The sequence below is a fragment of the Pleurodeles waltl genome, chromosome 1_1 (genome assembly GCF_031143425.1).
Source record: "Pleurodeles waltl isolate 20211129_DDA chromosome 1_1, aPleWal1.hap1.20221129, whole genome shotgun sequence".
Lineage (NCBI taxonomy): Eukaryota > Metazoa > Chordata > Amphibia > Caudata > Salamandridae > Pleurodeles > Pleurodeles waltl.
In genome coordinates, this window is record NC_090436.1 from 789,858,370 (window position 1) to 789,878,582 (window position 20,213).

The 20,213-nt window shown below is 44.1% G+C and overlaps 1 protein-coding gene across 11 annotated transcripts in view; it reads right to left on the reverse strand.

Moving 5' to 3' along the window:
* Positions 1–20,213, reverse strand: part of AOPEP (aminopeptidase O (putative)) — a 1,364,679-nt gene that overhangs the window by 572,108 nt on the left and 772,358 nt on the right. For all 11 annotated transcript variants that reach the window (XM_069228080.1, XM_069228005.1, XM_069228042.1 and 8 more), the window contains one exon: positions 9,712–9,772. In XM_069228080.1, coding sequence (XP_069084181.1) covers positions 9,712–9,772 — 61 coding nt within the window. The remainder of the gene's footprint in view (positions 1–9,711; positions 9,773–20,213) is intronic.

Here is a 20,213-nt window from a genome sequence, read left to right on the forward strand (position 1 = left end):
AGAGAATAGCCCAGCAGCAGATGTTTTTCCAAATAGATAGAGAGCTGTCTGTGGTAACAGCCTTTCCTAAGAAGTTAGCTGGAAATAGCAAAAGAAATACAGATCCAAAGTTAGAAAGAATAGAAGGATCTGCAGATGCGTTCTTTCTTCAGAAGGGGAACAACAGGAGTATGCTTCCAAGCAGAGGGAACGTAAGCCAAGCTAAGTCAGTGGCTACTCCTTGTCTCCCATTTCTGGGCAGAACAGGTTTCATGTGGTAACCCTCATACCCTCTAAGCCCAAGAAATAAAGAAAAAAATCATACTCATAGTGAAGCCCTACATTTGGCCCTCCAGGTAGAATTCGTATCCCCCAGACACTACAGCAGATTCCACAGAAAGCCTGTAGAGCATTGATAAAAGGAACGGTGCAGCCAATTGGTTCAGCATTCGTGATATGGAACCGCTGATGAGACAAAGATGTTCATATACGCAGAAGGGCTGCCAGGGCACAATGCAACAACATTAACCACGGGCACAAAAGTCGTCCTGGTGATGTGAGGGAGGTGAGATACAGTCACAAGGAGCCAGTGAGGTGAAAAAGATGAGATTCTAAAACATCTGAGGTGCATCACAAAAGGCAGGTAAAGGATATGTAGAGACCGCTGGAGTAAGACTCCAGGCATACCCATAATCCTTTGCTGAAGAAGCACAAAACCGTGGAGCTCTTGGCAAGACAGACAGGGGCAGCAGAATGGAGAAGAGAACAAAGAAACGTAGGCCATGTGCTCCTAAAATATACAGCAGCCAAGTAAAAAGAGACGTAAGCCATATTAGAAGTACAGTGGAGGCACCAGGTGTGGATGCCCGATCTAAACCTGGGCCTCGGAACCTGGCAATAGCCACAAAGGAGACAACAAATGAGGAAGAGTAACTGAAAGGGGGCTATCCCATATGAAAGGTGCACATTAAGGCACCAGGAACCACTCAGAAATAGCACTGATGAGGGATGCAACAATGAATCTCTGGGTACATCTAATAATTAAATACATTTTACAACAAAAGGAGCTCTGCCAGGCCTCATCTGGGCGGTCTAGAATGTTTAGACTGTTTGTCAAGGAGCTGCGTTGATAGTCAAAAACACCCCACAAGAAAGTGAGCTAAAAAAAAACAAGCACACCGAAAAAGCTCAAGTATGCCATCCACTGAAAGATCAAATAATTCATATTATTGCAGTACCATGAACTTGCTGCTACAATGAGAACACCATTTTGCCAACAGTCAGGATAGAAACTCGGTGAGCTAGACAATGCTCCAGAGATGGAAAGGGGCATTGAATAAAGAAATGTATAAATTGAAGTCCGATATCACCTTATCTGTAAGGATATCTCTGTTCATGGATAGTGTATGGCATCAAAGAACTTGGATTCAAAGCATGTTGCCGGAATAAATAATATTCCTAACTGCACATAAACACCTGGAAAATACAAACATAATCAAGATGGAAGCATTGTAAAGCTGAAGTTTTTTTCAGAATAAAGCAGTATACTTAGAAGAAGAATTCCTGAAGAGACACAAAACGGGGATCTAGAAGGATGAATCCAGGTGGCCCTTCCACCACATTTACAACTCACCAGTGAGGAAGAAATCATGTTCACTGTACTTACAGAGTCTTTAAACAAGTGTTAATAAGATAGACACATTCCCTAGAGTACATTCATTTAAGATTAAAGAAGAGAACCTGCTAAAATTTAAATCAAACCTATCAAGGTCTAAATGTCCTATTTCTTCAGGAACTGTGTGCAACCACCTTTCGGTAAAAACTAGAGATTAAATCAGCTGTCATGAAGTTACAGAAAAAGAAAATCCCTTAGCAATGGGGTAATCAATTTAAAATAGTTTTCAGATTTTTTCACAAAACATTGACTTGACATCTCTTCAATGGGAAATTAAACTTCTAATCTTCAAAAATGTTCACAAAAAATGTGAAAATACAGGAATCTATAATATGCAAGTCTTTAAAAAATCAACCACGGTTGGAAGGGTTTGTGTTACAACCACAAACCCAGCACTTCGTCGAAGAACACAGTACATTAACTCTTCAATGACTGTCACAGCAGCATTCCAGGAAGGCACAAAGGATTGGGGTTTGTTCCTAGTACTAAATAAAAGGGACAATGTCCACGCTTGTAGGAAGATGTCTGTGAATTAAGGATGGTAAGTGTAAGCATTACAAATATGAAACTAAGCATACACAAGATGATAAAAAGGAGGCACCATGATAGGCACTTACATAGAAGCTTGCAAATGGGCCTTGGAGAAGGATGGGAAGGTGACTAAGTAAATCTTTACATTAATATATAGCTTTTAGGTCTCATAGTAACAGAAATAAACTAAGAGATTGAAGTAGTACAACTAACAGACTGTTCCTTGGCGCAGGTCATCAGCAGTCAAAAAGAATTGGGTACAAAAATAATCCCCAATTTCTCTAGTAATATGATTAATTCATATATTGTGTCTATTATATATAAGAAGGCAATTACAGCTACTGTTAACCATTTAACACTCCCTGGATGTGAAGGGATGCTATTCTCGCTGGAATTAGCTCCTATTTTCAGTTTTTCAGGCACTCTTATTTACCAACCGCCTGGTCTGGCGACTCAGTTTGTACAAGCACTCCCAGAGACTTTGTGGGGATATAGTCTCACAACAGCCAATTTCTAGGTTTTAGAGACCTTAATTTATAACTGGAAAATAAAACCTGTGAATTTATTAATAATTTTTATGGACCTAGAAGCAATCCAACTAACACAGCGAGTTAATGACCCTACTCATAACCAAGGTCATCTTCTTGATCCCATCTTCTCCAATTTGCCTGACTTAATTATGGCGCTCCTATAGACATAATTTGGTTGTATCATTAAATAATCCCTTTACAACTGACCAATTTTGTGGCCCTCACTAATCCCACATTTCAGCGTAGTTGGTCAAAACTGTATATAAGGGAGTGGGAAAATATACTCTCCTGCTTCATCCCCGAAATGTTAGGGGCCATAACAAACAGTTACAGCAGCTTTGACTTTTGGATTCGGAAGGCAGCAGATATCCTGGCTCCTCTGAAACAACTAAAAACAGCACGATAGTTCTCACCCGAGCTCCAGGTCTTGGAAAAAAAGGCTACAAGCTCACAGAAAGATTATAGAGGAAAAGTTATGATAGTGCCAGTAAAAATAATTATAGAAAAGCCATAAAAAAGTACCACTGTGCAATCAGGGTAGCTAAAACCATTTTCTTGCTACTAAAATACAAAATGCGTCGGAGTCATCTAAATAACTTTACAATCTGGTGAACAGCCTAATGAAATCTGCAAGTAACATATCTTGCCCCCTTCTGTCAGAGACACCCTGTAATTAATTGGCCAACTTTTTTTTTTTTTTACTGATAATGCTATTAATTTCCTCCTCACATTAGAAGGAAAGGTAGAGGTGACTTCTCCTGTGGAAGTAGGACAAGGAAAAATGAATTATTTTCCGGATATGACAACAGAAGATACACATGCAATTTTGTTCACCCTCTAATTCGGCACCCCAAGATATTATGCGGAAAAGGGGGGATCTAGTTATTTCCAGTCTGACAAATCTGCTCAATCAGTCGCTGAAATATGGCCTAGTCCCCTCAGTCTGGAAGCACGCCATAGTCAGGCCACTTTTAAAGAAGCCAGAGGCCGACCAATTATTGTGTGAAAACTACTGGCCAATCTCCCTTCTGCCAGGGCCAAGTAAGATTTTGGAGAAATTTGTTAATAAACATCTATCTCTGCATCTGAAATATATTGAGATTTTGCACCCCTCACAAACAGGTTTCGAATGGGGAACAGTACAGAGACCACAGTCTTAGCGGCCACAGAGGAACCGAGGACAATTCTGGATAATGGTGGGTCAGCAGCCTTGATCTTACTTGATCTAGTTGCAGCATTTGACACTATATCACACAGACAGTGGATAAAAGACTAGCTGAAGGGGGCGTTGCTGGTTTAGTACTGAAATGGCTGACATCTTTTTGAGTATGCTTAGATGATAAGCAATCAAACATCTTCTCTCTTAGGTGGGGAGTAGTACAAGGGTCTTCAATAAGTCCAACATTATTCGACATGTACGTGGCACCTCTAACAGATATCATAAAGGACTGTACGACGAAACAACGACTGCAAAAAAAACTACTGCCTTAACAACAAGGTCGGAACACCGACCTCGTTGCTACTACTAATGATTTTACCACGAATGCCTTAACAACAATATTTCGTTGTAAAGGCATTTCTGATAAAATCATTAGCAATAGGCACCATTCACCCTACATCCCTCACCCCACCCCCCCAACCCCACCCCAAAACCTGCCCTGACCCCCCACCCACTCCCCAAAACCAAAAATGCCCACCCCCCCAACCCCACCCTAAAACCTAAAACCCCCTGACCCCCCACCCACTCCCCAAAACCAAAAACGTCCCACCCCCCCAACCCCACCCCAAAACCTAAAACCCCCTGACCCCCCACCCCCTCCCCAAAACCTAAACCCACACTTACCTTCGCCAAGTCCCTTCTTTGTACCTTAACCACGCATGTTCGTTGTTCAGAACATACTTAAGGCACAAAAAACCGAAGTCGTGGTTAAAAAAAGCGTTGTTGCGCTTTCGTTAACCACGACCTTCGGAAAAAAAAAGTCGGAAAAAAGGATGTTTCCCATCATAAAGTCCTTTGGCTTTTTATCAAGGTGTACAGGAAAGGCAAAGTGCAGGCGGGGTGTGAGCTGCATGACAAGGGAAAGAAAGGCGCTTTACTGTACGCCCTGGAGGCGAGTCTGAGGAGAGACTTTGGGGCCGTATGAGGCCCGATGGTGGAGCACAGAATAAAAGGCCAAGATCACAGGGTCCAAGAGACAGATAAGCAGCCTCATACATGGCAGTGCTGTTGGGTGCTCTGGAGCTGCAGAAGCTTGATGTTCACCTCCTACTCAAAGTAAATGAAAGGATCAGGGGAGGGCAATGGAAGCCAAAAATCCCTTTTACCCGACAGTGCTGTGGATGCTCTACACGGAGCTGCAACTTCGAGCTCCATTCCATCATGTTCTTCTTCAGCTCTGGGGAAATGAATGTGCAGGCCTCAGCTTCTGTACTTACCCTATCACTGCCAATAAACTGCTCAGAGCCACTTATTAACTGGCTGTGATCAACAGGGTTGAATAGCTGTGTACAAGGTTACCGAATTGCTCTTTGTCTACTTGCCCTTAAGACAAAATAGAAATTAAAACCTCTTGCCATATTATAAAATCTAGATGTCTCAGTCATCAGGAGATAAGAATTTTCCACCACTGAAGTCCTTAGTATATGGTACCAAGGGTACCGAGCGCATGTAAGTTAGAGTGCCCACCCAGGGCTGCAGTACTTATTGTGCCACCTTGTGTGGACAAAGTACAAATGGCACCCAGCCTCCCACTGCAATCTGGAAGAGCCGTTTTAAAACTGCTAGTTCGACTTTGCCACTCAAACCAATGGCAAAGTCCCCACTTCCCTTAACAATATATATGTCTCCGCCTACTGGCCTTTAGGCTAAGTAGGACACACACTTTTAATATGTTCTAGCAGCAAAGCTTACAAATTAATGTTTTTGCTGTGGAAGTTAGTAGTCCCATTGGCTAATAGAGAGTTACCGACTGACCTCTCAGTCTGCCTAACTTCTGAATGGAACTAGTAAAATAGGTAATTCAGTGTGTCAAATTAATCATGGCATTAAACCCAAGCTGATGCCCAAGTCGCATTTAAAAAAAGGCAACCTTTAGAAAGTTGTCACTCTGTTGCCCAGTTTGTCCAGTGGCTTTGCACAGCTGCTGGCCACCAGAGAGCCTCCTGCCTTCCTGGGGAGTAGAGTGAATGACTCCCAAGCTCAGGGACAACAGTGGCCTGCTACAGATGGAGGTGTTACCATCCCTCACAGGAAATCACTCAGGGTGTTGGCCCAAAAGGTGACCTTCAAAGGAGAAGCTGCCTTTGGTGGGCAAATGGTGATCACATTCATGCTGGGCTGTCCCTTTGTTCAGGTAGACAGTCTGGCAGCAGTAACAAAGAGGGGAGACCAGTGGCCAAACTGGTTTTCTCCTCTAGGGTGGGCTACCAAGGTCCTAGCATCCAAGGAATGGTTCAGACATCTGGAGAATGGGTAGAATACTGCAGCCTGGGAGCGTTAGATGCCACACATAGCTGGAAGTCATCAAATGGCAAGAGGGATCCTGGAAGCCCACAGGTTAATGACCGCATCAACGCCCGAGGCCACTTTCTGAGCCTAATTACAGCACCCCTGGCACCCTGAACCTGAGATCACAGAGGGACTGGAGAAAGGACTGAAGAAGAACTGCCCTGCTGACCCCTGAACCTAGCAAGAGAGGCTGTACCAACTGCTGACTGCACCTGTCGCACCTTGAACTACTGAAAAGAGGACTGTGCCTGTACCTCTTAGCTCATGAAAAGGTTGCTCCTGATCCCCAGACTAAAGAGGTGACTGCAAGGGTCCCCCTGGAACTAGCACCATGGCCATCAAAACTGAAGTAGCTCACTCCTGCTAGTCAGTAGCCACATTCCTCGAATCGTCATTGACCTTGGGAAACCCAGGTAACCGATCCTCTGCATCAAAAGTTGCACCTGTGTCTGCTGGGACCTGGAATTTTGTCTGAGTTCAGATTGGTTGCCAAAGAGGGACATCAGCCTTCACCAAAGGAAAGCACTGGACCAGCTGTGTACAAAGATTAGCAGCCCAGCTGCAGCTGGACTTTTACTGGCTCAAAGAGGACGTTGAGGGACACTGACCCCTGTGGCCAAAGTTGCCCCACATTAACCATGGACTGAGAAATAACTGCAAGGATAACTGCATCAACCGCACAGCATCCAGAGCATCCTTCCGCTTCCTCAGCATCCTGCATCCCTAGCATCAGGACCACTCAATTGAAGTCTATGGAGGTCTTGATGTAAAGTGAGGAACTGGACTTCAGACTACTTTGGTGACCAGTTTACTGACCAGGTACTCCTTATTGGCCACCCCTGACCTTTTACCTGCTGGAATTGGTCACCCCACTCGGGCCAGAGTAGCCGAACACAACTCTTTCCAACTTTTCAAAAGTTTTCAAACTTTATAGTTACAAATGCTTGTTTGTGCTTTGGACTAAAAAGCTGAGATTTACATTTTCATTAAAAATCTATATCTCTGGAACCCTCTGGGGGATTTTGCTTATCCTGGCATCTAGTTTTATAAATTGGTGTCTGATTTTTTTTGCATTGCGTGACTTTCTTATTTCATTGTTTGGTGCTTCTAAATGCTTTACCCTAGTTCCTTTGTTTAAGCCTTACTGCTTGAAGCCACAACTATCCAGAATTGAGCTAAAGGTTTTACAAACAAGCCTGACAGAATTCAAACCAGTTTTGCAAGTGTATTATACAGTAAACTTGCATAACCATACTATATAATACACCACAATCCTCACAGTGTCCCGGAAAGAAATCTACTCGTTTATAATTGTTGAACATCTTTAAAGAGTGACTTTCTTAGTATGACAGAGCTACACTTAAAGCAAAACTGGCTTTAGTTTATGATGAACCTTGCCCTGGCTCCCATCAAGGAGTTTTCTGGGACCCTAGGAAAGATGGGATTTTTTCTGTCCCTGCAACTTTGTTGGTCAACCTCATTCCTGTGTTATCTTCTTTAATGAGTCTGTTTCTTCACTATGCCTGTTTGGTAGGGGAGGGGTGGGAATAATGCAAGGAGAGACAGTGATGCCTCTCGATGTTCCTGGTAACAGGCATTCGAAAGGCCATTGATGAATGGGAGATCCTGATAAGCCAGTTGTGGGTGCCTGGATTGAATGCAGTATGGATTAGTGGCCTCCATCCTTCAGATGGGGTAGAGAGGGACTAGATGGATTTGCACAGCTGTGAGATGCACATCAAAGGGAAGACATTTTTCCCGCTGGCCATTCAACCTCCAGACTTACAGGATGCTTACTTATTTTGGCCAAGGTGGAGACAAAAAAACTACAGGATAACAGGATAGCAGCATCCCTACCTGGAAGGTTAATTCCACAGTGTTTATTGGATTCTCTAACATGCAAATAATAATCTTTATGCAACTTATTGCTATTTACTCTGTTTTGCCTTTCATTGTCAAGACTATGCATCTGATTTAGAGTTTGGCAGGTGGCTTATTCCATCACAAATGTGATGGATGTCGGTATGCCTGATTTCAAATACATTATATCATTTAACACTTGTAATATGTTGGACAGATTATTTGTTACATTTGTGACAGAGTAACCCATCTGACAAACCCTAAATTATGCCCTCTATCTGTCCAAAATATGGTCCAATAGTTAATCCAACAGCACACTGAGAAATTAACAAAGCACAAGCATCCAGCAGTGCTTAGATGTGCCTTAAATGCCTGTTATGAGCCTGACAGCACACAAAAATAACGGAACCAACTATAGAACACCCCAGACAGACCGCGGTACATATAAGCAGCATCACACACATAGGCCAAATAGCTGGATGTCTACATACTTACAGCAGTACTGCCCACCATCTGATGACACACACCACCTCACAACAGTCCACATTAAGACAAAGCCCTGCACATACACCCAACTGAATATGCTGAATTATGGAACTACTTGTCAATAAGGCATACAAAAAACACTTGCTACTGAGCTACTTATTGAATGTATACATTTATCCATAAATGGCCTCCCTTACCTACAGAAGAACTATAAAAGCAATTTGGTACAGCTTTCCTGTCTCACCAACCAAATAAAATCTACAGTTATTTAAAATTGACATACTAACTATCCAGACCACAAACCCCTACAGAAATATTGTGTGCAATCCAAGTTTTAAGTAACAATAACAGCTCCAAGAGAAGATGTAGCGCGACCGCCTCGGGCGCTGTCGCCTTGGGTTTTAGCTTTGGCGCAAAGTTCTGTGGTTCTGGGCAAATCACAGAAACTCTCTGTGCCCACGGACAGCGCCATGAGACCCTGACGGGTGATAAGCTGCGCTATATAAATCTACATTTAATCTCTCCTTTACTATGAGCTACAGCAAGAATGTTGTCATCTCTTGACGGAAATGTGCATTTATTCACGTCACACAGGTAGCAAAATTGTTTGTAACAGTTTATCAGGCAGATTCCGCCCACAAATCCAGCACTGGTGCCATTTTTTTTTTTAAATAAACATGTATGCGCGTTTCATTCTCGTTATAATGCTTCTTCCTGCTAAATTTAGCAGCAATTTTCCCACTATAGCTCCTCCGCACTGCACCTTGCACGACTGGAATGATGGCGTCACAGACTGGCGCGCCGCCGCGAGGAAGAGGCCCCGCCACACGCGAGAGCAGATGTTGGCAGGGCAGCGGGTCGCCACAGGCCTGAGCACCGACTCCAGAGGACCTGTAATAAACCCGGGTTTAACCGACATTATCCTGGCGGGGCCTCTCAAATGGCCTCTCAAATGAAGCCTAACAAGGGGAAAAAAAGGGGGTTGGCGCAAAATAGAGCCCCTTTGTGTAGAGTAAAAGCGCTGCTGTCATTAGGAGGCTGATTTATTTTCTGCCGTGGCAGCGCCAACATAGTCTGTGATTTCAGCAACTTGCACTACTTAACTGCCTGGATTCTATACAGAATAAATATTTAGCATTTACCTTTGGTATTCCAGCCGTGTCAAGCCAGATTTGGTAGATGGTTTCCACAGACTGCCCAAACCTGCGAAAATAAAATAACCTCATTACATATGCGTCGCAAAGAACCCATAAACGTTTTTTTTTTTTTTTCGTAGGAGACATCTAGGCCCAGCAGCCTCGCCGCTCACTAAACTGAGGCGTTTAACCCAGGTGCAATAGGCACCGCTCTGTTCAGTTAATGGCATTAGCAGAGATGGCACTAACACGTTAAAGATTGGAATTTCCAGCTTTTTTCTAACCTGAAATGATATATTCAGTGCTGGTGAAGGCTGATGTGCTAAGGGAGAAAAAGGTACGAGTGGATGTGTAAAACGTGCGCAGTGTGAACTTAGCTCAAAATAAGCAGTCCGAGGAGAGAAAAACAAGCCAGAATAAAAAAATAAAAAAAAAGCATCCATTTTCACATTGACGCGACAATTTGACTTTTCTATATTCCCCACTCCTGATGTACTATTTTTCAAAGCAGTTATAAACAAGCATTTGCAATGCAATGGGTCTCGCATTTGCTCGAGTTAGAGCTATTAGCGTTGTCAATTCCTGACTGGACTTTTCTTGCCACAAAAATTGAAAATAAACTTGACAGTTGACATAAGCAAGCCGATTCAAAGCGCCAAGGTCGCAATGAGCATGAGCGCAAAGGAGAGACACAAAAGGAAAAAAAAGTTTGGTCGCTGTCAAATGTATCGGCAAACATGAAATTATCCATGTAACAGGGTATCCATGTAACAGGGTCGATGGCCAAGACGGTAACAAAACTGCCAAAACAGTAAAAGAAGGGCTGATCAAGTAGGAGATTTTATAAATGGTCCTTTGGATAAACCCCCATATAATTAACAAAAGAACGGATGCACAGTTCCACAGTGAAGGTGATTCATCTCTACCCATTCGGAGAGGAATTAGTAGGTCCCTGTGAGTGTTCAGGATTGGGAACAAGAACCCTCACTCACCATTCGGTGACATGCTTCATCATCGGGTTTTGCTCCTCGTCAGGCTGGCACTGCAATCCCTGTCGGGCCCCTCAAGGGGGCTCTTTGCCAGAGATCTTTTAAAAATCTTTGCTGGTAATGAATGCACTAATGTGGGATTGGTGGAATTAAATTGTTAAAATTAACTAGAGGAACCATATAATGAATATTGAGAATGTGAACCTCTGTCAAGGTTAAAAACAAAGCAGGTGAGGGGAAAGTAAGAGTAATGTCTATGTTTCCGTACTCAAATATGGTGTCATGTGACAAGTACCCTCTCATCGAGGGGTTGGTTTTCAGAGGGCAGAGTTGGAAGTCCCTACACTGCCTGTCATGGAAAGGTCAACATGTTTCTCGCTGTGCTTGTCATAAAGATCTTGTCAGCACCTACCCATGTGCTAGCTCTCGGATCCACAAGCAAATTAATACATTTTCCCAATCCTGAACACTCACAGGGACCTATTGATTCCTCCCCGATTGGGTAGAGATGAATCACCTTTACTGTGGAACTGTGCATCCGTTCTTTTGGTAACAAAACTGCCCCAAGGAGGGACAAACGTAAAGCATTTGCCAATGATAATAAAGGATTTTTTTAAGGTAAATCCACGAACGAGTGATAGTGATGGGCGTGCGGTGGGCATGGTTAAAAACCCACAGATAGATTGCTTGTGTGTTGATCTAAAAAGACTCTGCAGCAAGGTCCTAACGCAAGACCATGCAGCACAGTGGGTCTCTAACCCTTCAAGAAGCCCTCAACCCAAAGCCAATGTATATCTGTAAGATATGGGAGAATCAGGGCCTGATTTAAAGTTTGATGGACGGGTTAGTCCACCACAAACGTGATGGACATCCTGTCTACAGTATTACGATCGCCATTGGCTATAATGCGATCTTAATCCGGCGGGCGGGATATCCGTCACGTTTGTGACAGAGTAAGCTTCTTCGCCAAACTCTAAATCAGGCCCTCAGATTCACCTACTCATATTCTGCAGAAAGGCTAGGTTCACTGGAATTATGCTACAGGGGAAGGCCAAATTATGTGGAAAGGTTGAGCAAATTATGTGGCAAAAAAAGGCAAATTATGCGGCGTAATGCGGCACATTTTATGATAGTACTACTTTGTTATTTCGTAATTTTTGGGTCGAGCGCACAAGCGCTTTGACCTTTTGTAAGTATTGTGGGCTTTTAACTACGTCTATGTCGCGCCCATCACTTTAACTCGTTCGTGGGCTTGCCTTTCAAAAATCACTTGATGTCATTGGTAAATGCTTTACGTTTGTCCCGCCTTTAGGCTGTTTTTGTCACGCCTTGCAGACTGCCCCTCTTACATGGATTATTACACGATTGCCGATATACTTCAGTGTGGGCAGACGATTTCTTTTGTCTCTCCCCTTCGTGCTTTGTCCAGTGGTCCAGAATATAAGGTCCCGGGGCATAGGTGATAGGTGACTAAAGCCACTAGTTTCACTTCTATGGAGCACCAAAGCCCTAGAAGTTGGTTAATTAAATTTCTCAAGGTATATAAGAAGAGGCAACTGCCTGCACCGATACTTCCATGAGGACTACAGTTGTTGGCTGGTTCGCAGTGCTGCCCCATTCTGTTACACTTGTGTGCCCCACTGTTAAAGTTACGAGAGCTGGAGAACTCCCACTGAGAATACCAGAGCAGTGCTCGCTGCATGCATCACCTCCCTCTCCAAGCGGTGTGCTCTGTGGCACCCGGTACCGCAAGAGACTGCACCTAGCACAAGTTCAATACCTGCACTGCATGACAGAGGGCTAGCTCATTCTGCACTGCAGCATAGGCATGGGGCAGTTGGGAGAGCATGCTATGCCCCCAGCCCAATGCTCAGAGTGTAACGCAACCGCCCCCCAGTTGAGACTGATATGGCAGCCGACCACTCATTGCCATGAATTAGCACCACCCATTCTTAGAAATGGCCTTGCTAGCACAGACACACACACACCCTTCTTTCAAACAGCTGTGCACTGGCAAGCGGCCCTCCGTTCCTCGTGGAGGCTGGCATGCAGGACTACCCATTCTCAATGTTTATTAACAACCCATGTTGTGACAGCGCTACACTGACACACAGGCGTCCCTTACTCATGTACCAAGACAAACATCCACGGACAACCCCCACAATCAACTTTACTTCTGTGCACATCCAGCTGTGCACCGGAGTAGGCACATTACCCCAGAGACGTCTGTCAGAGACAGCCATGCACCAACAATCTTCTCAGTGTTTTAAATGGGCATCTTCCGCCACTTACCATTAAGAGTGCAATACAGTTAATAGGATGGTACTGGCAGTTCTTAGCAGCAAACAGGCTCATCAGAACAGTTTGAGTGGCTACAGTGATATATCCATTTTAAGTACTGCACTGCACATAATACTCCTTCATGTTATGTGCAGTCCGTCCCGTACTGTAACATTTATTGTGCCTTCTACTTAATGTTCATGGCACTGCCCTAATAGATCTACAGACACACATTTCACACCTATACCTAGACATTCCAGCAAAGACACATCACTTCCCCTCCCCCCTTTAGGTCAAGTGCAGAAGCGCTTTGACCTGTTGTAAGTATTGTGGGCTTTTAACCACGCCCATGTTCAGGCCATCTTAATATCCTTATTACACCATGAGTGTTTGAACACTCGTTTATTACACTTGTGTGGCTGTCTTGTGTCTTTTTGGGGGGAATTGCGTTAGCCAGCCAGCAACTCTGATGGTGGGGTGGTGAAATTGGTATTCTATTGGAATTAGCATGGCAGATTTAAATTAGGAAGCTAAATAACATTTCCATTTTTTGCTGTAGATAGGGGAAGAAGGTAAATGAAAGTGCTTTAGTTATATGCAGGACCACTGGAATTATATGGCAGGAAAAGAAAAAATTATAAGGCAGGGTTGACCAATTTATGTGGCAAGAAAAGTCTAGTTATAAATTTACAATGCCAATAGCTCTAACTCAAGCAAATGCGAGACCTATTGCATTGCAAATGCTTGTTACACTTGTTAACACTGTCTGGGCAGTGGGTGCACTTCATTTCATTTCAACACCAACATATAGTGATAAGCAAAAACCAAGGCCCAGATTTAAGAGGGCCTTGCGCCATTCCAATGCCACATTAGCGTCATTTTTTTTGAGTGGCGTCGAAAGGCCAAAAATGCTGTGCCATATTTACAAAGTGGTGCAATATTTGGATTGTGCCACTTTGTAACCCCCTGCGCCACATTATGCCTGCGCCAGGTATAATGAATGTAAGCGGGGTGTTCCGGTGCTAGGGGGGCCTGAAAAAATGGCACAAAGAAATCTAAGAGATTTCTTTGCAGCATTTTTAATTGGCATTTATTAACACCTGCTAAGAGCAAGCGTTAAAGGGAGACTCCCATTGTTTTCAATAGGCCTCTAGGTGCTTTGCAGGATTAGCATCAAAACTTTTGACGCTAATCCTGCAAAGTCCCGGACTAGCGTAAAAAGTTATGACGCTAGTATCCCTGACTACCGCCATGGCGCGCTGTATTTTAAATACAGCGCACACATGATGGTGTTGGGGGGGGCCTAAGGGGCACAAGAAAAGTGGCGCTACACTAAGTGCAGCGCCACTTTTCATAAATCTGCCCCCGAATCTTTTCAAATGGCCTTCCACCGTGCAGCAATACATGTTGCTGCGTTTGTAGTAACTTTTGAAGCCTTTGAGCGAGAAATAAAACTGCTTTTGTTAAATCTGCAGATTATGAAGCAGATGATGGATTATGTGGCTAATGAGGGTAATCTATAAATATGCAAAAATTACCGCACAATTGCGTAAATCCAGAGGCCCTGGGTAAGCCCATCGTTTTGTGTTATGCTACAGCTATCCCGTGCCTTCGAAAAAAGAAACCATATAATCCTGTCCTTTCTTCCAAAAACATTTTGAGAGGCAGTTTGCATAACACGAGGGAAAACTATGCAGGATATATACATAGAAAGCTAACATGCCTGAGCAAGACAGTATGTAAAATAGGGTACATTTTTGTGAAATGTTATCCTATGCCCATTGAACTATTCTGCTCGCCTGCCTTAAATTTCACTTCTACACTGATTACCTTCTTTCTTTTCACCACCAAGGTCTGAACCTTAAAGATTCCGAAAAATGTGAGCCCATGAACAAGGCAGGCCTTTTCATCCTTTCCCTCCTCTCTGAGGAAGAAGCTGGTACGAAAGAAACCCCCAGCTATAAAATATGGTGACACTGAGAAAGAACAAAGATAGACATGAGTCATGAAAAACTTCAAACATCAAACAGAACACTAGCACTTTCTGTGGGGAAAACACTGCATAAAACCCTCTGGGATGGTGTCCTTTAGACGGTTTGTGTGTGAACGGTGGAGGAATGTCCCCTGCAGAAATTATCAAGATTGCTTCCAATCCCATCTATGTCCTAAACGTTCTCAGCACTGAATACTCACTGGCGGCCATGCTTCAAACTTCAGCTTTCCTTGTAAACCACAAAGTTAACACTACCAGGGTAAACAGCACACAAGCGACTGGTGGCAGCAGGGCCGGCTTTAGGGCGGTGCCTACGCACCAGGTGCTGACCTAGATGGGGGGAACTGACCTAAGGGGGGCGCTGTGTTTAGCAATAATTTATGACACCTTGTGATTTAAAAGCACCCGATGAAAAATTCCTTGTGCGTCCAGCATCCAGGAAGCAATTAAAATGTCAAGATAACTTGTAATTAATGTTCTTGCTAGAGAGAGAGGAGAGTTTTGTCCAGTGGCAGTTTTGACTTGATATAAAGTAGCACAGAGGGTAAAGGTACCAACTGTAAAGAGCTTTATGTGGCTAACTGAGTGGATTATTAAAGACAGCATTTACAAGTGCCTTAAAGCAAATTAAATGTATCTGAGAGAGGCTACGGAGAGATGATGGACACTTTTGCCAGGTGGTAGTGAGGGAATCTGAGTAGTTGGTCCAAAAAACAAGACTGCTGCACCGGGCACCACCAGAGCTGAAGTTGGCCCTGGTTGGCAGAATTACAGACTTTTAGGAAAGTGCTACAATGGAGAGATAGCGACTTATGAAACAGCGAAGCTTGTTGAGACACACAACTCCAAAGCTACATCTGACCAGCTGACCCCAACTCAGCCACACTTCTTGTCAACCTCAGAAATCTGGGACAAACCTAATGTGCCACAGAGCCCACCAACGCCGCAGGACACATCCTAGACCCCGTCTTCACATTTTTCAACATCATTATGATCAATACTCAAGACAACTTACTTGGACCCCAAGATCTGCCAACTTTCTGGAACAATAGAAGCACGAAGACGTCAATGCTCTGCTAAAGAAACCTTCGAATGACCCAATGAAACCTGCCACTTTTCGACTGATATACCCCTCCTTACCCAGCTAAAGTCCTGGTAAAAGCCAGAAACAAGTGCCACTCTGACCACCTTACCAGCTTCTTGACCACACAACCAGGATTCAGACCAAACTACAGTAAGGAAACCACCCTTATGCCAGCAACGGATTACAAAGCTCACTTTGTAGTTTTAATGAATTGAAAACAAATGTTGCTGACACCTGCGCTGTGAAGCAAGACCTAAAAATTAATATCACCAATCTTCCTGATGGAGAACACAAAGGGTGATTGGGGTGGAAAAGCAACAAAGGCACCTAAGTGTTGAGCACAACTTAGACAACTGGCATAAGAGCAGAGCTTTAAGAGGGCTCAGATGAGAGTGACTCCCAGGAACATGATATCTTCATTCTTTTTTCCAAAGGGAGCTTGGGAAAGAAGTTCAAAGGGAATACACAGAACGATTATACAATAGTGCATTTTTTCTTAAAACTGGGAACCAAGAATCACTTTTAATTTTAAATTTGATTCTTAATGTTCTACGCAGAGTAGCAAAAAAAAAGCGACTCCATCATTGTGCAACAAACTTAGGGCCTAATTTAGAGTTTGGTGTGACAGAGTTCCCTGACCATCAAACCCTCATTTCGCCAGCCTCATTTAGAGTTGGCAGACCTTAAGTATTGTGGCGGTGGAACCCCCATTGGCTCAGTCGATGAAACACTTACTCCAATGGCCTAATGGAGTAGGGGCTGTCGGACAAAGGAATTTACATTTAGGGCAGAAGGCGGAAAGGTATTTTTTAGTCCTATCTGTCACCACCAGGAAAAACCAGGTGGTAAGGGACAGGAAAAAACAGTAATGACCCCGATACTCATGGAGAAAGCTCCAAGGGTGTGGCCGCTATTAGTTTTTTTTTTCTTCCAAAAAGAAACATCATGACAACGGTTCCTGTCAATATAGAGAGCTGGTCACAGGGCCAGGAGACATCGCTGAATTTTGAGGGCAGATGTCTGCCAGGGCAGCAGAGGTACTGTCCTCCGCCACCCCCACAGAGTGAACTCTGACCACCAAACTCTAAATCCGGCCCTTATGCACTTGTTTTGAGTTTCCTGGAGTACTATCTGTTGGGGATGTAGCCATGACTGATTTTCAATGGCTCGCTGTTCGGGCACCAAAAATAACCTGGGTTTTTGGGGTGTGAATCCACACCAGGTAAAATCACCTGCTGGTCTGGGACAGCACAAACGGGTGACCAAGCTACTCCTTACTAAATCAGTCAGAGGGCACAGCGCTGCCCACCCTGTGACTTACATCTCCCCCCCCCCCCCGCTCACATGTACTAGTAGCTTCGAGGAGTAAACAAGAGCGGGGTGCTTAGCACCTGGTAAACGAGAAAGAAAAAGCTCCTGGAATTGGGGATAACCATGCAGAAACGGACTCCATAATCATAGGTATGCAGTTATTCCCCATTTCGAGGACTAACATTTGTAATATCCGATGCTTTAGGGGAGATACTGATCGGGATCGCAACTCTGGGCCCAGTATCTCCCCTTATAATCTCCAGACAACCGTAAGGAGGCCACAGTTTCATTCAGCCTTAAAAGGCCGAGTGAGCCACAGCATTAGTTTTGCTTGAAGTCGGGCAAGGAGATGCTCTTGCAGACATGCAGGGCCGGACAGCCAATGGCGCACCACTGCTATGCAGATTACCAGGGCAAGCAGAAAAGGAAATACTGCAACACATTGAAAAGTTTTAACTAAAAGCAGTCGTTGATGAACATGCTGACGTGAGGGGCGGTGGATGGCGACGCAGTGCCTCTTCTGGGCTTGCTACTGCCCTCTGTGAGATAGGAAGCACGGGCATCCCCGGATGGACCTCCTCCGGGCACATTCCTCTAGGAGAGGGAAATGAATACCGCTTTGTGCTGAGCCTCAGACAGCTGGCAGCCATCCTGATGAAAGGTGACTGTGTTTACCTTCGGGGGGGTTAAAAGAGGTTTGATGACCATGACATCTGTAATCCTAACATTCCACAGAAAGGAGAACACTGAAGCACGTAGGACAAGGGGACTAGGCCTGGTTAAACTATAACCATTTGTAAATGTTAGTATTCCTGTGAATTCAAAACAAATTCAAACCAATCAATGCCACTCATTAGATTGCTTGAATATTTAGCCATAATAAACAAAGACGTAATAGATATAATAATGTGTAATTGTTTGTAAGGTTGTGATTTGCCTGGTGAAAAGGGCTGAGCACATTGCAGAGTACTAGGACTAAACTGATATTGATAAGGCAACGTATAAATAAATGTAATACATAGTTACAAGGAGTGAAATCAAAGGAAATGAGTGTGCAGTCTAGTTATACTATCAAAGCAGGCAAATGCATATGGACATGTGTAACTGGGTCTATCTCGCTCTGCACACACATATCCCTGAAAAACAAATTTAATGTCATTTTTACAGGCTTCAGCCAGAAACACTGACATGTGTCAGTTATGGTTAACTGTAACTTGCCCTCAATACAGTGCCATGACCTGACAGATGATATCCCAAAATATACAAATGATTACATCACATCAGCCAGGTGTGCAAGGCCTTCGGGCAGGTGCAGCATGGGTGAGTGCATTCCAGAACGAGGCCCTCAACCCAGCTCCTGCGTGGACCTAGGACTCATTCACCAAATCAGAAGAGGTTCTTACGTTTGCATGACTTTTCCCCTAGTCCAGTAGCAGGACTGAGCGGCAGACTTTGCATTATTAGTTGACGGGACACAGCAACAACTGTTTCTAGTTTCATAAATGTGTCACTTTCGGTCAAGAGCCTGGTCAGTTTTGGTTTGCTGTGCCTAGAAATGCTGTGTGTTATATCAAAGTTTCTATTGCTTGAACAGAGCTATATTGCACGGGGTGTCTTGGGTGATATCATCAATGGTAAGCTGATTTGGGATGTCTTTGGTACGTGTGCCATGGCCTCTCACGTCGGGCGACAGCAGCTTCTTCTCTACTCAGTCTAAGCACAGACAGCAAGCCACCTGTTGGCCATAGGCACAGTGTTAGGACCCAACTCTAAATTCTAGTCAGAAATATAGGCTTACGGCTTGAGAAACTTGGGGTGCTCCGGGACCTGGCGAGGAATTGGCTTTGCAACCACAGACCTTAAAGGTGAACGAAGTTTTGACAGGCTTACATGCTCTCTTTGTATTCAGATTAGCAAGATGGGATCGAGTCCCATTTTACTGTTTCATGTTAGATCTTAGGCTTCGATTTTGACTTACAGGAGGACTTTGAGTGTTACATTGTCCTCTAATGGGAAAAGCCTCATGAGCGAGACAGTGTCCTCACTCACCGAGTCCACATTTGCAACTTGGAGTGGAAGCGGGACTTATATGAAGGGTACAAATTTTTTATGTTCAGCGATGTACAACTTTTTCTCCTGGTCCAAGATTGACTTTAGGTGCATGCGGGCACACTTGACGCATAACTGAGTTGTAGCTCGAGCCCAAACACCAGAGAAAATCCTTATGCAGGTTTATGACCAACATCTGTTTTCTGCAGTCACGGCATTGTTTGAAACCTGTAGTTTTAGGTGGGGACACTGTTCCCTAGCACACTGGAATAGATTTTAGAAGTTGTTGAAAGATTGACACATTGGGAGCAGAGTTGCGGATCCACATTGGAAGGCATGGAAAGATAGAAACTGATGTCAACGTACAGGGGTGGCGCTAATATGCAGCTCTGCTCCATCGCTTCTGAAGGTTGGGTACAGAATTCAATGTAGAGCTGCACAGATTCGCACAGTGCCACCCAGCACACAAAGTTTCTGGGTCCAGTCTGACGCTGTCGGAGTATTCTATGGTGAGGAATCTACAGTTAGAAGTATCCATCAAAATGAATGAGTAAGCATGAGTGAAGGAGTGCTATAGAGTGTGAGTGAGAGACTGAATGAGTGCAACTGTGAGTTATAATGAGGGAGTCAGAGTGTTGAGTGTGTCTGCAAATGACTGAGAATGAGTGAGTCAAAGTGGGTGAGAATGAGTGACAGTAGGAGAGTGTGTGTGACAGTAAGAGTGAGTGTGAACAACAGTCATTAAGAGTGAGTGCAAGACAGTGAGATTAAATGAATACATGTGAGTGAGAGTGCACGAGCG